Raw genomic sequence first — 15,828 nt, 5'->3', positions numbered from 1 at the left:
CCCATTCTGCCAGTCTGGAGAGATCCTTCTGGAGCTCCTCACAATCACTTCTGGTCTTTACCACTCGGAAAAGTTTGGTGTCGTCTGCAAACTTAGCCACTTCACTGCTCAACCCTGTCTCCAGGTCATTTATGAAGAGGTTGAAAAGCACCGGTCCCAGGACAGATCCTTGGGGCACACCGCTTTTCACCTCTCTCCATTGTGAAAATTTCCCAATTGTCCAATGGAAAATTGCCCTCCAAACCCAACGGTGCTCCAATAGGGTCTGGAGGCCAAGGCTGCCTGTACCTGCTAGACATTTTGTCTTTAATTCTAATCCCTACAAGAAGGTTCAACAAAAGGTCATGTTTTCATCAGTAACTTGGAAAAAGGCAAAAGATAAAAGGTAACACACACTGCAGTTTTAAAAAGTACTTTGTTTCATGGTATCACACTACATCATTTAAAATTTGCTTTCCCCCATGCATGTTGCTCAATCTTGTATGAACATCATAAGTAATAATATTGCCAGAGAACACTAAACATCATAATGCTTTTTTGGTCAGTATTCTACACCACTGTTATCTTCATGTTAAGATGTTCTAAACATTGGTTGGAAAATGAAAGGGGTCAATTTGATTTAAGTTCAGTCTTATGTCTGTCACCTGTCCATCAAGTACATTTTCTGACATCTTTTACAAAAACTAGACACATCAGAGAAACTGCTCCAAATCATTGCAGAATAATCTCTAAGGAGCAAACCAAACAGCAATGTTCTGAAACCTCTTTAAATACAGCGGTACAAGGCCAAGAATAAATTCAGTCCATGAGTGCTAAAGTTAGCAAGACAGCACACCACCTAGACACACACACCCAATATTGTCTGAAGTCTCACAAACGTGCACTGCTTCTAAGGAAAAATGAATGCAAGATCTCATCATTCTAACAATTTCAATTGAAATGAGTGGCAGTTTACAAACATACATTGGGAGCCAATAATATAAAGCTTGTAGGGAAATGCCCAATATGGTGACACACCAGGTCACATGTTTCCCCCACTGACACTGCCCTGATGAGAGGAAGGTGTGGATGCTATTTTCAACAGCAATTTCTCTTTGAAAAGTAATGAGTGTCTCAGTCTTGGTTTGCAGTGAAAGAACAAATTACTCCAAGCCACAACCAGTGGCAGTTTCCTCCAAATATTTGGTTGAACAAATTATAACATCATTCCTAACATTTAGTGCACATTGAGCAATGTGGGTGGACAGTCGTGATTGAATTAGTAAAAGTAGGGGAGGACAAAGCATGGCAAAATTGCAGAAGGGCAGGGTGACTTTAGTACTTTGCTCCCACTGCAGTTCTTATTCAACAATCAATGGAAACCCCCCTCCCCATCTAAAAATAAGCCTCAAGCAGGATCAAAACCACAAAATGGACAAAGTATGAAACTTTGTCCTACTCTCCACCATGTTTTTACCACAATTCACAGTCTCCCATTCTTCCCATTCTCCATATTTGTAACAAAAACATTACCCACGCACCCCTTTCACAGCTACACTGCACAATTATGGGCATGTCTGGTTTGCCCTTATTGTAAAACGAATGATAATAAATGGGCTCGAGCTGGTCAAAGCTCTACACTTTTAAACTCCATAGTGAGACTCTGAAAATGGCACACATACAGTAACAAAATCAGATTGATCCTGCAGATGTTATAATGACAGATTCAAAATACTAGGTGTTATTTGTGGTATCGTGTGACTCTTGACTATGAGTGGCAGTGGCAGCAAATGGGGAGTACTGCAAGGCAGTTATATTTTCCAAAGTTCTCTCCCTGGCCAAACAGGTATTCCTGCCGCTAATACTGGGATTTAGTGGACTCTAGCCAACTTGGTTCTTTCTAGAAAAAGAAAAAGAAACACACATTAGAAACAATCCAGTTGGAAATTAACCTATTTTAGCTCTCACTGATCTCAGTGGGAAACAAATGTGTTCAACCTTCCTACTGAAATCAGTCCTAAAACTGCTTAATTTTGGATTGTGCCTATGGCCCCCCCCCCTGCTTTTCATAAGAGTAGCTTGAAATAGGAAATATCATCACCAATGAAAGCCAGCCCTATAATGACAGAAGAACCACTCTCCCTGATCACCATATTTTGTCTTTTTTGAATTTAAAAGTAAACTTCTATGACTACCCTCTTTGGGAATTCTGTATCTTCTTTCAAGCTGCATGACAAATAACTGGTTCTATACAAAAAAGCATTGATGAACTGCAGGGAATGGTAAATTATGCAGAGAAACCGTATTCTGGCCCATTTTTAACACATTTCCTTGAAATTATCCTTGTGACGTGACAATTAATTTTCATGAGCCAGGGCCCGTATTCCTTATGATTCCATCTTCCTTGGGTCAGACCTGGAAACACTTCCTTCAATAATGCCTTTCTATTTCATGTAATTCATTTCCGCTCATACTCTCCAGCCTTATTAATCTATTTTTTAATGCCGCTTAATCATTTTGCTCTACCTTGCTCCTACCTCGCAGCAGTCTATTGATGCCTTATTGAGCTGTACAGTCCAACCCATTTTTCCTTATTTTCTTTTTTTATATAATCTTGGCTTTGGGCTCATTTCTCAGTCTTATTCATTACTAAAATTTCTGACCATTATTTAAAAAAAACACACACAAAAAACTATACCACCTTGAACTAGAACTATTTACCATTAAGTTACTCTCAATGTAGTGTGGTATAAGTGAGACACCTGAAACAAGGAATCTCAAAAATGCCATTTAAAGTCATCTCTCTTCCTGCCCCCAATCCATTCTTACTGCATTTTGTGATCCTTGTTTCTTAAAGTTTTAAAAGATTTTAATTTTTCTGCTCTTGACAGAAAAATAAAGCATTATTACAGACTGAAAAATCAGACTGTATACTTAGGGCAACTGTTACTGTTATAATACGTACAGCACTGTAGGATTTCACAATGCTTTTTACAAGACTAAACCCCAAGCTAGCAATGAGCTCTTCACAGGTAGAAGCCTTCAAATCTTGCTGTGCTCACACAGCCTCTTGAAGGATCAAAGCTACCAATAAAAGACTGTCCCCAGTGACTGCAAAAACAAATACAAGATGACAGGAAAAGCCACAACATGTTACTGCATAAAGGGATTTTTCATCACTGCACCTATGAAGAAAATTCAGTGGAATGCAAGAATATCATATTTATTCATTGACTTCAACTTTTATCCTCTCTTTCTCCTCCAATCAATAAATACACAAGGTGGCTTACAGACAATTTAAATAAACAGAACCTGTTCCATGCGCAGGGCCAGCTAGGCAGGCGGAGATCAGGGGTCTCAATGCGTGGATGAGACGGTGGTGTAGGGAGGAGGGGTTTAGATTCGTTAGGCACTGGGGAACGTTTTGGGACAAGCGGGGCCTGTACAAGAGGGACGGGCTCCACTTGAACCAGAATGGAACCAGACTGCTGGCGCATAACATTAAAAAGGTGGCAGAGCAGCTTTTAAACTGATCCCTGGGAGAAGGCTGACAGGAGCCGAGGGGCATCCGGTTCGGGACTCCTCATCCCTATGGCATGAGGATGGGGAGGCTAGAGAACAACAAGACAAAGGCAGAGTAGGAGAAGAAATTGGGAAAGGTAGCGTGATGGGATGTGATAGACGGTTTGGCACAATGAGAGGATGCGGGGACAAAGGAGCAAATAAGCAGCCCATCCTAGGGCATTCTGTGTACAAATGCTTTTATGCGAATGCCCGAAGTCTACGAGCAAAGGTGGGAGAACTGGAATGTCTAGTGACAAGGGAAAACATTGACATAGTGGGCATAACGGAAACCTGGTGGAATGCGGAGAATCAGTGGGATACCGCAATCCCGGGCTATAAACTCTGTGGCTTAGAGCAGCTAGTCACGGAGCCCACCAGAGGACAGGTGACTCTGGATTTAATATTGTGCGGTATGCAGGACCTGGTTAGAGATGTAAACGTTACTGAGCCATTGGGGAACAGTGATCATGCTGCGATCCATTTTGATGTGCATGTTGGGGGAAGAATACCAGGCAAATCTCTAACAAAAACCCTTGACTTCCGACGGGCAGTCTTCTCCCAAATGAGGAGGCTGGTTAGAAGGAGGTTGAAAGGGAGGGTAAAAAGAGTCCAATCTCTCCAGAGTGCATGGAGGCTGCTTGAAACAACAGAGGCCCAGCAGAGGTGTATACCGCAAAGAAAGAAGGGTTCCACTAAATCCAGGAGGGTGCCCGCATGGCTAACCAGCCAAGTTAGAGAGGCTGTGAAGGGCAAGGAAGCTTCCTTCCGTAAATGGAAGTCTTGCCCTAATGAGGAGAATAAAAAGGAACATAAACTGTGGCAAAAGAAATGTAAGAAATGTAAGAAGGTGATACGGGAGGCCAAGCGAGACTATGAGGAACGCATGGCCAGCAACATTAAGGGGAATAATAAAAGCTTCTTCAAATATGTTAGAAGCAGGAAACCCGCCAGAGAAGCGGTTGGCCATCTGGATGGTGAGGGAGGGAAAGGGGAGATAAAAGGAGACTTAGAGATGGCAGAGAAATTAAATGAGTTCTTTGCATCTGTCTTCACGGCAGAAGACCTCAGGCAGATACCGCTGCCCGAACGGCCCCTCCTGACTGAGGAGTTAAGTCAGATAGAGGTTAAAAGAGAAGATGCTTCAGACCTCATTGATAAATTAAAGATCAATAAGTCACCAGGCCCTGATGGCATCCACCCAAGAGTTATTAAGGAATTGAAGAATGAAGTTGCAGATCTCTTGACTAAGGTATGCAACTTGTCCCTCAAAACAGCCATGGTGCCAGAAGATTGGAGGATAGCAAATGTCACGCCTATTTTTAAAAAGGGAAAGAGGGGGGACCGGGGAAACTATAGGCGGGTCAGCCTAACATCCATACAGGGTAAGATGGTGGAATGCCTCATCAAAGATAGGATCTCAAAACACATAGACGAACAGGCCTTGCTGAGGGAGAGTCAGCATGGCTTCTGGAAGGGTAAGTCTTGCCTCACGAACCTTATAGAATTCTTTGAAAAGGTCAACAGGCATGTGGATGTGGGAGAACCCGTGGACATTATATATCTGGACTTTCAGAAGGCGTTTGACACGGTCCCTCACCAAAGGCTACTGAAAAAACTCCACAGTCAGGGAATTAGAGGACAGGTCCTCTCATGAATTGAGAACTGGTTGGAGGCCAGGAAGCAGAGAGTGGGTGTCAATGGGCAATTTTCACAATGGAGAGAGGTGAAAAGTGGTGTGCCCCAAGGATCTGTCCTGGGACCGGTGCTTTTTAACCTCTTCGTAAATGACCTGGAGACAGGGTTGAGCAGTGAAGTGGCAAAGTTTGCAAATGACACCAAACTTTTCTGAGTGGTGAAGACCAGAAGTGATTGTGAGGAGCTCCAGAAGGATCTCTCCAGACTGGCAGAATGGGCAGCAAAATGGCAGATGCGCTTCAATGTCAGTAAGTGTAAAGTCATGCACATTGGGGCAAAAAATCAAAACTTTAGATATAGGCTGATGGGTTCTGAGCTGTCTGTGACAGATCAGGAAAGAGATCTTGGGGTGGTGGTGGACAGGTCGATGAAAGTATTGACCCTATGTGCGGCGGTAGTGAAGAAGGCCAATTCTATGCTTGGGATCATTAGGAAGGGTATTGAGAACAAAACGACTAGTATTATAATGCCGTTGTACAAATCTATGGTAAGGCCACACCTGGAGTATTGTGTCCAGTTCTGGTCACCGCATCTCAAAAAAGACATAGTGGAAATGGAAAAGGTGCAAAAGAGAGCGACTAAGATGATTACGGGGCTGGGGCACCTTCCGTATGAGGAAAGGCTACGGCGTTTGGGCCTCTTCAGCCTAGAAAAGAGACGCCTGAGGGGGGACATGATTGAGACATACAAAATTATGCAGGGGATGGACAGAGTGGATAGGGAGATGCTCTTTACACTCTCACATTATTATTATTATTATTATTATTATTATTATTATTATTATTATTAACAGTATTTATATACCGCTTTTCAACTAAAAGTTCACAAAGCGGTTTACAGAGAAAAATCAAATAACTAAATGGCTCCCTGTCCCAAAAGGGCTCACAATCTAAAAAGATGCAAAAAGAACACCAGCAGACAGCCACTAGAACAGACAGTGCTGGGGTGAGGTGGGCCAGTTACTCTCCCCCTGCTAAAAAAAGGAGCACCCACTTGAAAAAGTGCCTCTTACCCAATTAGCAGGGGTTGGGTATACATAATACCAGAACCAGGGGACATCCACTAAAATTGAGTGTTGGGCGGGTTAGGACAGACAAAAGAAAATATTTCTTTACTCAGCGTGTGGTCGGTCTGTGGAACTCCTTGCCACAGGATGTGGTGCTGGCGTCTAGCCTAGACGCCTTTAAAAGGGGATTGGACAAGTTTCTGGAGAAAAAACCATTATGGGGTACAAGCCATGATGTGTATGTGCAACCTCCTGATTTTAGAAATGGGTTATGTCAGAATGCCAGATGTAAGGGAGGGCACCAGGATGAGGTCTCTTGTTATCTGGTGTGCTCCCTGGGGCATTTGGTGGGCCGCTGTGAGATACAGGAAGCTGGACTAGATGGGCCTATGGCCTGATCCAGTGGGGCTGTTCTTATGAGGAAGGCAGTGTCTAGACTGAAATATTCCCAGAAAGAAGCTACTGGGTGAAGGGCACCCATTTGATTTTTCCCTAAGCCCTTGCTGGTGTGAAGACAATCACCAGCACATAATACAGAGAGTCTGGTGCTGTGGAAAGCCCTGGTTTGGCAGAACGTCTTCATCAATGATACTGTATATTATTTGCATAATAAATCCTCATTAAACAACATTATTTAGCAGCTTGGACCTATTGAATGAAAAAAAGACATGATTTCCCAACCCCTATGATGTAGGCCTTCCCTTGCGAGATGACACAGAGTGCGGTTTGTGAACTACACAAAGGTGGGATTTTCTACATATTTGCTTACCCCAGACTTTTGAAAGACATGGACTTATTATTATTATTATTAACAGTATTTATATACCGCTTTTCAACTAAAAGTTCACAAAGCGGTTTACAGAGAAAAATCAAATAACTAAATGGCTCCCTGTCCCAAAAGGGCTCACAATCTAAAAAAATGCAAATGAATACCAGCAGACAGCCACTACAACAGACAGTGCTGGGGTGAGGTGGGCCAGTTACTCTCCCCCTGCTAAAAAACTTATTAGTTCATTGTATGTTTTTTGTTTGCAAATGAAAGCCAATGACAAAATAATTGGTGTCTTATTGACAACTATTTGTCTTGGACAGAAAGCAATAGAATTGCATTTCTGGTGGCAAAGAGTAGTCACAGAAGGACCCAAGACAGATCAGGACCATGGTGTGGGCAAAGGGTTACATTTCCTGTCTTCCCATGTCATAGTTTTTGAGGACAGTTGTCATCCCTCTGCTTTTTAATGAAGAAAAGACAAGCAAGCAAGCCATAATAACAGGCTTAATAAAACATGTGGTTTGCCTCTGAAACCTGGACCATGTTAAACAAATTTATCTATGTTCCAATACATTCAGCCATTATAAACTACATAGTTCGTTACAGTTATTTTATCAGCAGCACAGGAATGTGAAGGTGAATTCAACATGTTTTCACCTCATTTTAAGTAACCCTACTGAGGGATTCATATGTGGCTATACCGTTTAAGGGCCCAATCCTGAAAAGCACGCGCTGGCTCACTGCCTGTGCTCACTGTTGCAAACATGCCATAAGGCACGTTTGTGAGCCCTTACTATGGTTCCAGCACTGGAGCTAGCCAAGTACAAGCCTATCCTGGGCCAGCACAAGCGCTGGGCCTGCATTCTGTACCCAGTGGTCACCCAGACTGCCAGGAGGCAGAGAGTGAGGGTGTGGGGAGGTGGGGAGGAAGGCAGGGAGAGGCAGGAGGGAGGTGTGGTGAGGGGAGGGAACAGGGAGGGCGGAGGGCGGGACCAGTGGAGCTCAGCCCCATGTTGGGTCGCGTGATTCGATACGAGACTTGTTGATTCTGCAGTGGCTGAAGCATCACCGCAGAATCAATTAGCCCCATGGCAGGGTTACTTCCCTTACTCAGGGAAAGGGGACAAATGTCCCTTTTTTCTGAGGAACTGCCGCAGGCTGCCCAGTTGCACTTTGGATGCTGCAGTAGTCATTTTGGCACCGCAGCAGTCCCGTGCTCCAGCCAGCTCAGGACTGGGCTGCAAAACTTCAAGGTGTGATGAACTTCAGCAGTACCAGCAGGCCATTTTCCATAGTATGTCAAAGCATGCTGGTTTGGGAATTCATCACACATCACATTCATTTACAAAATTCAGGTCTACATGGTTTTTACAGTGCATTGACTGAAAAAGTCAATTTTCAGAGAGAAGGCATATTATAGTAGTAGCAGCAGATTAAATTGGTTTTTCAACATAAATCAGTTTTTCAACATTTAATAAGTTTTTAAAAGCTCTACAGCAGTGTTTCTCAAACTGTGGGTCGGGACCCACTAAGTGGGTCGCGAGCTAATTTCAGGTGAGTCCCCATTCATTTCAATATTTTATTTTATGATTCTACCATAGTATGCGACTGCATTTGGGGAAATGACACAGAACTGTACTTTTAACAAGCTACTATGAAGATGCTTTTAACAATGATAGTAAATGGGACTTACTCCTGGGTAAGTGTGGGTAGGATTGCAGCCTAGGATTGTTAAAAAATTTTCTGCTTGATGATGTCACTTCCAATCATGACATCACTTCTGGTGGGTCCTGACAGATTCTCATTCTAAAAAGTGGGTCCTGGTGCTAAAGGAGTGAGAACCACTGCTCTACAGGTATTCACATAAAGGTCTAAGCTATGCGTCCTTTTTAATACCCCAATGCAATACTTTAGTTAGCCAAAGCAGACTTTCATGTTGTAGGAACCAGAAGGATACAAAAGGAAGCATTATTTGATTTCCCACTTTTAGATGTCTGTCCTCAAAAGTTTCTCTATACCTTGGGTTGGATAACACATGCAAGCCACGCATTTTTTTTTGTCTTCCCCAGATCCCTCTTATCCATTCCCTAAGTGCAGAATCAAATGGATAAGCTTGAACTAAGCAATATATGAATAATGCCAACAGCATCTAGCAGGATTTCAGGTAAGTGCTGGAAAAAATGTTCCAGATGTGCTTGTCACGGAACTGCTCATTGTTCTTATTATGGTCCCATATCCAAGGAAGGCTAAATGGATTACATGGCAGAAAGGAAAGTTCGAGTGTGCATGTAGGGATGGTGTAATGCTGATTCACAGCTCAAAATGGGGACTGCCAGCCCCAAATTCCACCCATTCTTCACCAATGTGAGGAACACCCTGTCCATGTTGCAGGATGATCACACTCACTACCACTACCTCCTTCTCCATGCCTTCTTACAAAGTGCTGGGCTGGGATGATTCTGTACCTCCCCACCATCGCCTTACAAAAGCAATGGGAGATGAAAGGCGATGCTCCCCCCCCAAAAAAAAGTGCTCAGCAGAGAGCTCAGGAAAATTATTGCAATGGTGGCAGAGGACCTGGAAGAGGAGATAAGTCCACCTCTCCACTTCCTCAAGCATGTGTTGGACTATTGACTGTGCAGGCAACACCGCCTGGCAACATGCTGCTTGCCAAAACCCACCACTTGAAATTTCCATTTCAGTCAGCCTCATGTCTGGGTTGGCCAATCACATGCATGCACTGGTCTGCAGCTTTAGAAATGTTAAAAGATTGACCTAGAGTTGGGGATAAGCAGCGAGGTTGCCGAGTTTGAGATTGACACTAAACTGAGGCATCTGATGGGCCACTGTGAGATACAGGAAGCTGGACTAATTGGGCCCTGGGCCTGATCCAGCAGGGTTATGTTCTTAAGATCATTATATTCAAATAAGCTTTTAGTATCTGATATATTCCATGCCATTGGATTTTGTTTCTCTGTATTTCAAAAGCATTCAGCATATTGTTTAAAATTTATTATGCTCCTTGTGCTTCTAGCAACATAGTGTACCAAAAATCCAAGGAAACAGAATCATAAAGCAAATTCATCCGAATCATCTTTAAATCTACCACAATTTTGTAACAGGACAGAGTTTTTTAGTCGAAATATTGTCTGCCGGATGAAATCTTGTTACATTAGTGCAGCTGATGATAGCACATATGCTAACTTTATAGCTCAAAACCACTTACCTTATTACAGAGGCGGCTACTATTTTTGGTGCCTGTTATGTAGCATTCACAAGGTTTGCAAACATTCACAGCTGAAAGATCTGCATCTTCATGCCGATAAAATAAATCCTTACACAGCTCACAGTTTCTTCCTGCATGAAGGAAAGGTTATGCATTATAGCTTTCAATTCATTAAAATTAGCTGTATAATTCAAAATTAAAGACTATTCCTTTGAGAGAATTCTATAATTTTCAGGACGTCCATTTTAATGCACCTTTCATCTCTACCTGCCAATTTAGTGATCCAGAGCATATGAAACAATGAACCTGTTACAAACTGTGTTTTACTCCATTAAACTTCCATCTGTTACATAACACAACACTCCTATAAAGCTATTCTGCATGAATATCTATTCTATACTTTTAAAAAAGAATAACTGATCCAACTTCAAACTTTCCTTATTGCCCCTAAAAAAGAAAACCATGACTACTTAAGTGGATAAACTCAATATAGTCATGGCACGCGAAGTCAAGCATTATGCTTTCTAAATTTTAAGATAGAGGTTATACTAGATCAAATGACTTAAGATACATGTAGTAAGGAAAAGCTGAATCTCATTGAACTGTAAAGACAACTTATTTATTTAAAACACTTCTGCTCCGCCTCTCCTACAGCTTTAAGGCACCACTACACATCTGACTGATTGCCTGGAGAAGGACAACAGAAGCATTTTTGCTAACAGCTTCTGGGTAAGAACAGACAGAAGATTTTTATTTGACCTGAGAGAGAAACAGAGAAAGGCAGAGAAATGGGAATGGAGACCAAGGATTAAAGCAAGTCAATGCATCATTGGGGTGCAGGGTCACTCACTGGGGAACTGATGTAGTCTGCAGTTTGTAAGGAGTGCTCTGCTACCTACTTAATTTATTCAATTTGTACCCCACCTTTCACCCCGAAGGGCACCCAAGGCAGCTAACCATTAAAATACTTCCATGTAATGCTCAACCTGTATTTTTGTAAATAAAGCAAACATTGCTATCTCCAAAGAAAGTCTGAACCTTGGTAGCACTGGCCCCTGCAATTCTCATTGTTTGTGAAGTGGGGTGAACACATAAATTGTAAGGATGATACACAGTGGTGACCCTAGCTCTGGTACTTTCCAGGGCCATGACCCCAAGCTGTCATTCCCCCCCCCCCGACTGGGCTGCCACACACACACACACACACACACACACACACACACACACACACACACACACACCACCACCACCAGTGTGGCTGCCACCCTCTGCCTCCCTTCGAGAGGCCTGGGGAGACCAAACGCATCTTCCCCAACCCTCCAAAGGGCCAAAAAATGCCTTCTAAGAACTTTAAAATGTCCTGGTTTTCCCCAAAACCAGAAGTGATGTTTTCCGGTCCTCCAAGGGCTTTTTTGGCCTTGCAGAGGGTCAGGGAGGCTGTACACTGCTTCCCTGGCCCTCAGAATACCTCTGGCAAAAGGCTCTCAGGGGACAGCCCTCAGATTGCCATGCCAGCCAACTGAGTGCCGAGGGGGAGCACCGCAGGAGGGTGAGATAGCAGACATCACCTTCCCACTAAGCCTGGCGCCAGGGGCATTTGTCCCCCTTGCTCCCCCTCAGGTACACCATAGATGATGCACACATGGCGTTGCACATGTGATTCTGGTGGTATATACCATATCGCTATGCTTTCAACCATTTGAACCAGCCTTAGAACTTGATACAAAATGAAGTTGTTTCTGTAATGCAGGCATACCTAGAGCAAATCAGTTGTGTTTCCTGGGCCATTTGATACACCATGGAAATGCAAATGTTCTTACACATCAACTTCAAATGTAATGATGCTTCAGAATGATTGCAAGAGCCAACCACAATGAATATACTGTATTCTGTCATGTTAATTACCTGTGGTGTTATGTTGACAGTTATCACATTCTCCGCCGCCACCTCTATAGTGTTCATTAGGAAAAGAATCCATTGTCCTGTTGTAGTGACAGCTTATTGCATGACCATAACACTGACAAGGCTTGCAATTATAAGCGTGAACTTGATCTCCTGGACGAAAGGGCTTGTCATTGTACAGTGGCCAACAATGATCACACTGTAATAAAGGAAAAATAATAAAGAGATTTTTCTGCAAAATATTTACATACATGCAAAATGTGTAACATACTGTGTATGCTATATACTGCTGTTTTACATTTTTTTAAATCAGAAGGTAGAACTTAAGACATGCCAAATGTTTCCCAAAACATGACTTTCATAAAACATTTCTAAGAATACATTGAATTTGGAGCAACAAAACAATTAACTGAAAAGTAATAAAAATGATAGGGCATGATCCATCCACGCTCAGCACTGGAAAGTCCTATTAATGCTTTTAAGTCCCTTATACAATTGCCCCTTGTCTTAAGCACAGTTGACTTGCGCACATTCATCTATACAAGGCTAGCAGACAAAAAAAAAACCCAAACAAAACGCAAGAAAACTACAACAGTTTAAACAGTGAAGACAATTCCACATACTAAATACATGCCTGAGAGGGAGCCTGAGATCAGAAAATGAAGCTACTCTTCCTTCAGACTCCGCCTGTGTCTTGTAAATGGTGATTGGGCAGCAGAGCTTCCTCCTCCAAGTAGCAGGTTGTTTAACTCCTGATGCACATAGCCTAATGAACTCTGTCAGTTTCACAACCCACCAAAAACTGGGACTTGACCCATTGGTGGACCATGGACCTACAGTTTGGGAACCTCTGTACTAGTATCTTTAGTACACTATTCGGCGGCCCGTGTGGTTACTGGAGGTAGGCGGTTCGACTCTGTCGGTCCGCTTCTCCAGCGGCTGCACTGGCTGCCCATTCGTTTCCGGGCCCAATTCAAGGTGCTGGTATTGACCTTTAAAGCCCTATACTGCTCTGGACCAGGGTATCTTAGAGATCGCCTGCTCCCGTACAATCCGGCTCGCCCTCTCAGGTCATCAGAGAAGGCCTTTTTACAAGTGCCGCCGCCTAGGGAGGTACGTGGGGCGGCTGCAAGAAATAGGGCCTTCTCAGTAGTGGCACCAACGCTATGGAACTCCCTTCCCCTTGACTTAAGAATGGCTCCCTCTCTTGAGACCTTTCGGCAAGGCCTGAAGACCCTTCTGTTTAAACAGGCCTTCTGAGTTCTTGGCCTTTTAACATCTTTTTAACATCTTTTAATATTTTTTACAGGCCTGATTCTTTTATGACTTGCTGCTGCTCTATGCTCTTTTTACCTATTTTTTTTTACTCTGATTGCTGTTTTTAGTATGTGTTAATATGTTTTTATTTGTTTTTAAATTGTTTTTAATTATGTTGTAAGCCGCCTTGAGTCCCTTCGGGGAGAAAGGCGGGGTAGAAATAAAGTTATTATTATTATTATTCTTAAAACAAGACTGTAGGAGTTGTAAAACAAAGGTCCAGATTAATTATGAATATTAGGTGCAATCCTTTAATTCTGTGAGCACATGCTTAATTCTCTCCTACTGAAGTCATTGGGATATAAAAATGTTTTATGTGGCTTGATTGTGTGCACTATTACTCAGTTTGTAACATAAAAGACAATGACACAAAAATACTGAAAAAAACTCAATACAGTTAAAGTTAGTTGTGACCAAGTTCCATTGAAACCAATCAAATAAATTAGTCATGACTATCTCAACCCATTTTTGCCCAGCCCACAGGTGTACACATTTGGTCCCTGTTGCATATATGGGCAGAAATGGCTTAAGTCTCAACTACTTTCAATAGGACTTAGTCACAGCTAACTTTAGCTGGATTTGTGTATACTTGAGTGCCTTGCAGCAAAATATTTTTTTGACTAAATATTTTGAACTAGTGACTTGCCATCCTTTGATGATTTTTTTTAAAGGTCAACATTTCCTATAGGTAAAGAATTGGTGCAATTGTGGACCACTAGGGTGTAATTATTTCAAACTTATTAAGTATTACACGTTCTAATTAACATCACAATAGTCTCCACAAGCCGTTAATATTAACACTTTAATATTTTTGTTTATTGGACATGTCCATGTTTAGAATAAAGGTCATATTCTCTAAATCTTGGCACTTTGATAGAACCAGGAAAGAAGTACGAATAAAATGCCTTCTAATGATCACTTCCATCATTCAGAAAGGGAGGCTAAATTATTCAAATAAATTGTCCCCTACAAATTATTCATTGCACTTTGCTATTCTTAAACCATCCTTGCCTGCACTTTTCAGTTGCAATTTCCAGACCTGATGCTGGACTAGATAAAACTTCTGAGTACCTGGGTAAAGTTTAAGATTTTAAAATCATTGAATCAATATGTTTAGGCTAATGGGAAAAACCAGAGTTCTCTTTTTCCGTTTAATAAATTTTAAAAAGGAGTCTTTAATGATATCAGGATGGTATTGTCAAAATTGTTATTAAGAATACTCAGTGCTTTTTTTGTAAAAGAAAAGGTGCAGGAACTCACAACTTGTTAATCTTTTATTTATTTTTAAACCATTTTTTATTGGAGAAATAAAATATTTTTTATGTGCTTCCCCCCTAAAGATGAACTTACTTCTGAGTAGACATGCATAGGATTGGGCTGTCAATCTCCACATCCCCTTCCCCCAGCTACTTTTTCTACACATGGGGAAAAATACTGTATAGGTGCACTTGTAGCGTGTAGTATGTAGTGTGGCACTACTTCGAGGAGAGGAAGCAGTGAATGGATTCCGAAAAATGGCTCACATGAGTTCCATGTAGTAAAATTACGCTAAGCAACTGTGGGAGTAAGAACAAAAAAGGAATTCTTACACGAGAATCCTTAGAGAATCTTACACGAGGGTCCTTAGGTGCACATAGAAACAGCTACGTTTGCAAACAAGCCATTAAATATGGTTTAATTCAGGTATCAGAATACTCTGTGTCTTTGGGAAGGGGCTTGGCATGCAATTGTATGTTCTCTGCTGGCCTGAGCAGCTGCTGTGCATTGCTGGAGAGGAGCTGCAAACGCTGGCTGGCGGAGGGAATGCTTGTGGGGGAAGGATGAGGAGGATCTCTGGCAAGGCTGGACAGCACGTTGTACACACGGAGAATCCCTTTTCACCTGCCCTTAGCAGGTGAAAACGGTGCATATATATATCTCTGCCAGGATTAAGAGCCCAATCCTAGGTATGTCTACTCTGAAGTAAGTCTCATTCTAGTCAATGGAGCTTACTCCCAGGAAAGTGCCTAGGATTGCAGCCTAAGAGCCCAATCCTATGCATGTCTACTCAGAAGTCCACTTCAGTGAATGGGGCTTACTGTGGATAGGATGGCAGCCTCAGGGCCCAATCCTGTGCCTGTCTACTCAGAAGTCAGTCCCATTAGAGTCAATGGGGCTTCCTCCCAGGAAAGTGTGGAGAGGACTGCAGCCTCAGAGCCAAAGCTTATGGCTGTCTCCTCAGAAGTCAGTCCCATTAAAGGCAGTGGGGCTTCCTCCCAGGAAAGTGTGGAGAGGACTGCAGCCTCAGAGCCCTTCCTCTGCCTGTCTCCTCAGAAGTCAGTCCCACTAGAGGCAGTGGAGCTTCCTCCCAGGAAGGTGTGGAGAGGA

The 15,828-nt window shown here is 42.6% G+C and overlaps 1 protein-coding gene across 1 annotated transcript in view; it reads right to left on the bottom strand.

Moving 5' to 3' along the window:
• USH2A (usherin) overlaps positions 1–15,828 on the bottom strand; it is a 567,365-nt gene that overhangs the window by 477,015 nt on the left and 74,522 nt on the right. Inside the window, exons 9-10 of the mRNA XM_066623430.1 lie at positions 12,148–12,343; positions 10,243–10,373 (exon numbers count right to left, since the gene is read on the bottom strand). Coding sequence (XP_066479527.1) covers positions 10,243–10,373; positions 12,148–12,343 — 327 coding nt within the window. The remainder of the gene's footprint in view (positions 1–10,242; positions 10,374–12,147; positions 12,344–15,828) is intronic.

This window comes from Tiliqua scincoides, chromosome 1, assembly GCF_035046505.1.
Source record: "Tiliqua scincoides isolate rTilSci1 chromosome 1, rTilSci1.hap2, whole genome shotgun sequence".
Taxonomy (NCBI): domain Eukaryota; kingdom Metazoa; phylum Chordata; class Lepidosauria; order Squamata; family Scincidae; genus Tiliqua; species Tiliqua scincoides.
The sequence above is the reverse complement of the archived record's forward strand: the minus strand, read 5'-3'. Positions and strand labels throughout refer to the sequence as shown.